The sequence below is a fragment of the Gavialis gangeticus genome, unplaced genomic scaffold (assembly GCF_001723915.1).
Source record: "Gavialis gangeticus isolate Ggan-Ray unplaced genomic scaffold, GavGan_comp1, whole genome shotgun sequence".
In the NCBI taxonomy this organism is placed as follows: domain Eukaryota; kingdom Metazoa; phylum Chordata; order Crocodylia; family Gavialidae; genus Gavialis; species Gavialis gangeticus.
The window spans coordinates 11,121,138-11,128,932 of record NW_017728997.1 but is presented as its reverse complement, the minus strand read 5'-3'; the positions used below and the strand labels follow the sequence as shown (position 1 = coordinate 11,128,932).

Genomic DNA, 7,795 nt, shown 5'->3' with positions numbered 1-7,795 from the left:
TGGGGTTTATTCGAAAATTGCTGCTGTGCATGTAGAGTGGAAGAGAGGCGTCTAAGGACAACTCCACCCCCCAAAGATTATGCAATGATAAAATTAGAGATGTGCGATCTTAGATGACAACAGGTCAGCATCGAGGCAAAAAACATTTTAAACAACAAACGAGTTCTACAGCCCAAACCAAAATCACACAAACGGACACTGTCCTTGGGGACATTTGTACATACTACAACTACTCTGGTACCTACGACACAACTAGCTAGGCTAGCAAAGGCTTTAAGGGTGGGGGGATCATTCATTTAACTGACTACAGGTCTACCTTCACTGGAGCTTTTTATATCTTTTCCAGTATCAGTGATGCCAAACAGAAAATGGTATAAAATATATATACTTTTGTTTTTTTAAATCAAAGCATTCATTACCAATTATTTTAAATCACAGCCCTGGCTCTTCACTGCATTTTTCAGGACAACTAGTCCCCTTCATTATAAAAGAAAATGTAGGCACAGGTTTAAAAAATGTATGTTGTGGGGACAGTTGACAGATTACTGTTCACGGAACTCAATTTCACAACCCCAGGTATCACCGGCTCAAAGACAAACAGAGTTGCTCAACCTCTTTTTGTCCTTGTACCTCCATACCCAGGTGACCATGTTCAAGCAAGCAGAAAGTTGATTTAAACCTCATAATGACATCAGTTTTAAGCCATCATCTCACTGATAAAAAAAAATTGTGTTGTATTCCAACCTGCCTGAATTCGCGAATCACGTTCCCCCCCCCGAGTCCCAGTTTCACAAGGGATGATGACACGACTCTCAGTTCATTTCTCTCCTAGACCCAGACCTCCAAAACACCCCTGTTTATGTTTATGTGATCTCTGACATGCAGATAGGCACCTTTGATTTTAAATATGCTCCTTCGTACCGTTGTAGGGACTAATAGTTATACTACCCTGCTAACCATATCAATCAATGCCATGACTGCTGAATTACCTACTGGTGTCTCTGATGTGTTACTGCACAGATTACACTTCATGCATCACCACATTCATTTCTTTCACATTACACATGAGCGTGTCTTGTCACTGCCCAATTGCCCTCTTTTGGACAGCTTAACTGATGTACTATACAATGAACCTTACTGTGCAAACTTAATAGTATAGGAGCTGTGGGAAAAATTAGGAAGGTTGAAGCTGGAGTCCAGCGGGTGCACAGGAACAGCTTGTGATGTTTCCAGCAATAAATCTGAAGGTGTAATTAATGCATGTTAAAACATTTTGCAAGTCCAAACGGCATTACCCTACGTGCTGCCTTCTTTGGATTTGTTTCAGGCTTTTCCTCCAAGTTGTTAAGTAAATAGCACAGGCCTGATCCTGCTGCTCTCATGCAGACAAAACCTCCACTGAAACAGACCGGCGGATGACACACATGACATCTCTAGCATCAGGCCCCCTGACATTTGGGCAATACAAGCTCACGGGGGACATGCAGAATCAAACCTCTCCTAAATGAAGTCAGGAAAGGCGTTGAAGACACGGTGGGGCCTAACTGGCCAAAGGAGATCCCAGCATGCAAAGATGTCTCCCCTTTATCTGCAGAGAACTTGAACTTGCTGGTCATACCACCTTTCTTTTTGCCGAGATGCTCAGGAAAGCAGTGCAGGGGAAGAGGAGCAATTTTCCCCCCTGTTTAAGTGAACAGAACTGAATACAAATTTACTATGGGGTTTAGCAACTAATAGGAGCCTTAAGGCTATTAACAGTTTTGAAGAAGCCAAATCATTCATTGTTGAGATGGCTATTTATATTTGGCATACATAGAGAGTGGGGAATGGGGAGGGTGGGAAGGGGAAGGAAAAACTCTTCAGAAGTAATGGCATTATATTTTAAAGACCTGCTTCTTCTCAAGCTGCGCCAGCTTCCAATAATCTGCCTCCTTTGACAGAGCAGCTGGGGCTGAAGCTTGCCCCCTGCCATGTCCAAAGGCCTGCAGATAAACCCAGTTAAGCAGAGGGAGAGGACTGATATGCAGATGTTAACCCGTGTTTAGTACTGCAGCAAAAAAGGAAGCTGTGTGTGTTTTTTCCCTACAGCCCCCAAATGCATCGGCATCTTTAACAACCTTAGACTCTCAGAAGTTCATAGATTGTAAGGCTGGAAGGGACCTTGGAAGATCATCGGGTCCAGCCCCCTGCGCTAGGCAGGAAAAGACAACTGGGGGTCAGGTGACCCCGAAGTGTGACTACGGAAGATACACCAAGCCTCATTGCCAACTACACCAATTCAACGCCACTTGCTCCAGTGGAATTGATCCCAATTTTCTTCAGTGAGCGGGGACCAGAGCCATGCAGGTTTATACCAGCCAAGGACCTGGTCCATCGCATGTTCTCTGCTTTTCCATTTTGCCCATTTCTACGAAGTGCTGACCTGAGTTCTTCAGGTCTCCTCCTCTGCCCAGGACGTAGTGCCGAAACTACAAAAGAAAGACTCTTCTTCTGCTCCTGCCAGCCAGGACCAATGTGCCGGACATCTTGCTCGGGAGCCATTTATGAAAGATTTCCAAACCCAGATTTGTTGTTTTCAGTCATTCAATGTCTTGGGCAAACTTGACCTGAACTCCAACCTGTTTGTTTCTCTCCATCTAGAGCAATCCTATCTTCATGGCTATGCCTCCCAAGGAATATCTACCCTTTTGTAATGACCAACCAACTTGTTTCCTTACTCATTACTTTAGGGGCCTCTGAGAGCTCTCTTTTCTTCAGTGATAATGTTATGCATATGTGTTATCCTCCCTACAAGGTTCAACACATACCTTGTGCGAGAGGCTGCAAAGGCAGGGTAGGCTGGCCGGGCTGAATTGTCAGCAAACCTTGGCGCTGCAAAGACAGGAGGTGCTGCTGTTGCAGTTGCTGCATCTGTAAGAGCTGCTGCTGAAAGGCCAGCTGCTGTGTAGCCACCTGCTGCTGCTGGGGCTGGAAGAAACAACAGAAAATTGCAGAGATGTCACTTCAGAGCAATGCATTTATAGGTGATTCAAAGCCCTTCCACTCGCCACTTCAAAACACCTCAACTTATTATCTTCAGCCCTAAGTCCTGCCTGCTTGCCATTATAGATCCCTAGGCACACTTCTGGGAGTGATACGAACCGCAGGGCTGTGGTCAAATCCTCTCTCAGGCAATAGCATTCATCCTACTCAAACTCTCCCTCCCATTTCCAATGAAGTATTTACTCGTGGCCTAAGCTGTTGTGCTGCCCTGCTCTGTACTGTTGCATTGCTACCCCAGAAGTGGCCGCACATTGGTTCTGCTTGCGGTCTGTGCAGCACGGGGTGATCCTTCCAACCGAAAAGTTCACGAGTAAGTGTGAAATTGCGTTGCAAGGTGACATCGTGCTGAGGTGGAATGAGAAATAATCCCATGCCATGCTCCATACACTTATGCAAGGCTTGTCTCAAGTATTAAGGCAACCGATCGGGTTAATTTACTGTGTTTTCTAGACTGACTCTCTCTTATTCATCAATCCAGTAGCAATACTTTGTCTAGGTTTTGAGTTCCTCTTTAAGACTGTTATTTCAGAGCTTTGAAATGTTTAATTATTCTCACTCTAAAGAAGACGGAGTTGCTGTACTCCACTGGGATTCGAACCCTGGACCTTGGAGGTGTAAAAGAACATGTTGCTGTTCTCACTGTTGCACCCGGAGAAGCTTTTAACTACTCTGTTTATCACTTCTGACATAAATAAATGAGAAAAAAATCAGACCTTTGAAGAAGAAAAACTTCATCTAATATTGTTAATTAGCCATGACAAACGATGAAATAACATTGTAAATCTTTCATAGAAACAGCCACTAGATTTTAATTACACACATTCATAATTTAGCAAACAACATCTTACTTGAATGTGAGGGTTTAATATGTACAGTACTCCAGGCTTCAGAGTCCTTAATTTTGCTTCAGTTAAGGAAGCCTCTAGGTTTTGCTTCCATGCGCATCTCGTGTTTTATTTGCTTTGTTCTTTAATGCCCATGAAAGGCTTTGCATTTTGATAAATATCTTTTTATTTATTGTACAATGACAGGAGGAAAACTTTTGTTGTGTAAAACATCAATACTTCATGCCAGTGTTTAGCGGTTCCTTGTGCTAGCCAAAAAAAATTAATGTAGATTTCCTTAGTAATTATCTGAGTGATAGAAAGATAATACAGTGCAGTGGTACAATAAATAGAAGGAAATTATCTAATATCCCTAATCTGCTAGGAATCATATCAAGGTGGAGGTCTTATCCACATTACGGCTAACAATTGTGGAAAGAAAATTAACTCTTACAAAACTGCAGACACACGCACACACCCTTCCAGATAAATCATGGTCCAATCACAAGGTCTCTTTGTTTTAACTCCTTCCAACGACTTCAGAAATCCTGGGCCGACTCCATGACTAATGTCAAATGGTAAAATCCCTTCCAGTGCCTGGAGGCACACTGATTTACCCCAGCTGAAGATCCAGCCCCAACCTTTTACAAAGTCTCTAAAAAAAATAAATAAAATAAAATAAAAACCCAACTGCAAGCAATTATTGATTCTGCCCATTCATGTCTCGAGCGCTCAGCTCAGCTCGGATCATGGGAGAGGCAGAAGTGCAACGAGGAGAGAACAGACCCCGTCATGGTCAACTTGACATAATCGCAATTTTAAGTCTATTGAGAAACAGACTTAAAATTTTCAGTCTACTGGGGAAAGTTAAGCGTCGTGGAAATTATTTTTCTTATAATTCCCAAATAGTTTATTTTATAGCAAACAAAAAAACCCCAACCAAAACCAAAAAATCCTCCCTCCACCCCATTACTCTCCCATTAGCAACCAACCTCCAACCAAAGTACTGAGAGCTAATTTTGCTTCACTCTGAGAAACAAGCTACAGGACCGAGTAATATTATTTAAGCAAATAATATAAAATGTAAATAAACTGAAAACCAGACAGCTCTTTTTTAAACAGTCTGCTCCAAATAATCCAGTTGTTTTTGCTAGTTGCAAAGAGATGAATCGAATGCCCGGTGAGCGATGCTCAGATTTAAAAAATTGTCTCCCCAGATATTAACATCCATCAGCCAAAAATCACTAATGGGATCCCATAAATACCATTTTGAGTTAAAACACCCCTCCCTACCGTGGGCATATTGCTCCCTTCCCATCTCCCTGTAAATTAACATTATAAACCACTTTCTTTAGATACATTGAGTGATGCCAGCTTGGTTGTCTTCTGGGCTATCTTTAAGAAAGGCTCCTAAAAGCTCTCTTGCTTTTAAAAAGCCAGGATATAAAAGTATACAAGGCCCATTGTCCAAGAAAGAATTTAAAAAGCAACACACGTTGCCAAACTGTGCTCCCCACCCAGTTACCAAACACAGGATACAAGTCAGTTTGTTTACTTCTCACAATTGAATGCATACAAAAAAGGTCTCCGTGCAGTCCTGTTGTCAGGTCACCAGTCAGTGTTAAAATGCTGAAATATCCTGATAAAACTTGCATTTTTGATCCCCTCCCTAAAGCTTCTGTCAAAGGTCTGTTTTCCTTTCTTAGGTTACTCCCTACTGCCTAACACAAAGTGTCATAACTGCTGGAGGACAAACGGCCTTTTTTAAAACAAATTACTTAGCCCAACTCGAATGCCTGAAACGAGAGTCTGCTCCTACCTCCATGTAAAATGAATTCTGTCCTCCTTTAATCAAAGACAGTGCTCTCCAATGCCAGCGAGTCAGTTTTGTGGACACAATGGGCTAGATATAGTTTGGTTTTTTAAAAGCATAGTGTGCAGTGAGGTTTAGACGTGGCTCTCACAATCACTGATGGAAATAGTGCGCCAAACTTAACTCCACACCACACTGTAAATGCCTCTCGATATAATTTAAAAGAAATTGATAGTAAAAGCACTGTATATTGTCCCAGTCATAGGTCAAATCCCTCTCACCAGCAGGATTAGGGTTTTTTTTTTTTTTTTTAAACCGATGGTACAATATTACGAGCTACTAATGACTGGAGGGACGCAGTAAATTAATACACTTGTTCCATCTGTCAATGTCCAAGTTCAAACCTTGTTAAAACCGCAACCACTAGTCCACATCACAAAATTACTACCATGTGACTCTATTGTCACTTTTAGCACAAAAAAAGACCACCAACTGCATGCTAATTTAGCAAGAATACCCTTTTTAACTCAGGAAAACGGGACTGAAAAACCTGTAGGATGAAATGTATTGTTGAAACAGGCCTCTGCTTAACCCATCTGCAAAAAAAAAAAAAAAAAGAGTAGCAAAAGCAAGAGAGATTTGGACCCTTGTTCTCTTTCATCTCGCACGTTTTAATATTCCTCTTAAAACAGGAAGGAGTCTTTTCTTATTGTAACTTTGGATGGTGTAATATCAGAAGTGTGACCATAGTAAATCAGTGTGTTAGATATTGAAATGCCATCACATTGTCTAACTTCCCTTCTTGCCTTTTTAACACAAAGTATTTTTTTTCTTTAAACTCCAAGCCATCATCTTTGTGTCTGAGATGCTCTCCTGTCTGACAACAGCAATTTAGAAGAGTTAACTTTTATCGTTCATTCTGCTGTGTAACTTTCCCCTTCAAATTTCTTTATCTGCCCTCTGAGCTCATCTGAACTTTCATGTTCTCCCAGCATGCAGGCTTGCATTCAAAACTATGTCTAATAGACCAAATAAGAGGTTAATAAGAAGTGGCAACAGAAAGAAAAAATACAATCCCTGGTAACTGATAAGAATGACAGTGGCAGCCCTTTATTGTTTGTCTTCAAATATAGAGTTAAAGATCTTTAAAAAACTAAATTTTGACGCCTTTGAAAAGAAGGAAGCACAAAATAACAACAGGGGGTTATTGCCTGCCAGCCACAGGGGAGAAGCTCCATAATTCTTATTCTCCCTTTTGAAGGCTGTTAGAAATCTGATTCAAAAAAGCAACAGCAGAAGGAGAAAGCCTCTTGAGGCTATAGCCATTTCCTGTGATCATGCATAATGCGCTTCAAAAGTGGGTTTTTACCAATTCTGTTGATCAATTGCACCTCCTTCATATTCCCTCTTTTTTCTGCTGTGTTTACATCTGATGTGACTCAATGACAAGCACTGTCTGAGACTGTGAAACAGACCTGTCATGTTGATTTATGGGCGCATCAAACCACGACTTGTCCAAACTGAAGCTCGCAGTTCATTAATTAGAGAGTTGTGACTTTGAAGTCAGCTTTCAGACTGTGGTTTTTAACATTTGGCTTAATTTATATGCTCTTGAATGTGGATCTCTAAGGAAAAAACTGAAATTCCCTTCTTGTCTTTGAACTTCTTTTGACCGCACAATAATCATTTCTTTGTCCAGAGTGATGCCTGCATCCCAGAGTCATTAACGCGCATTGAACTGCCACTGATGAGTAAGCCCTACTGAATTAGAAAAACAGCCAGCAAAACAAAGCTGAGAGCATTCTGCACAGTGATATCTCACAATTACATGCCTTCCCTCCCTGTGCCATTTCCATTTTAATTACTGTTAGTCCTTTAGATTTACATTTTAGACACTTTTTAATCTGTTCCCTTTTTATTATAGTGGCGCCCGTTAGCGTACTATAGTTAAGGTTGTGTCAGCGTTTCCATTATAAACCCCTATTTTCAGGGGTTTATAACTCAGCTGGAAAAATTCACTCTGGGTTGAAGCTTGGCATAGGTGGTACCAGCTACCAAACTGGGGAGGGGAGGGTGGAAATTTGGTCAGACCGCCCCCTTTTTTTTTTTTTTTTTT

General features: G+C 41.4%; 1 protein-coding gene across 13 annotated transcripts in view; it reads right to left on the bottom strand.

Moving 5' to 3' along the window:
* Positions 1 to 7,795, bottom strand: part of FOXP1 (forkhead box P1) — a 540,709-nt gene that overhangs the window by 99,896 nt on the left and 433,018 nt on the right. For all 13 annotated transcript variants that reach the window (XM_019504753.1, XM_019504749.1, XM_019504755.1 and 10 more), the window contains one exon: positions 2,808 to 2,967. In XM_019504753.1, coding sequence (XP_019360298.1) covers positions 2,808 to 2,967 — 160 coding nt within the window. The remainder of the gene's footprint in view (positions 1 to 2,807; positions 2,968 to 7,795) is intronic.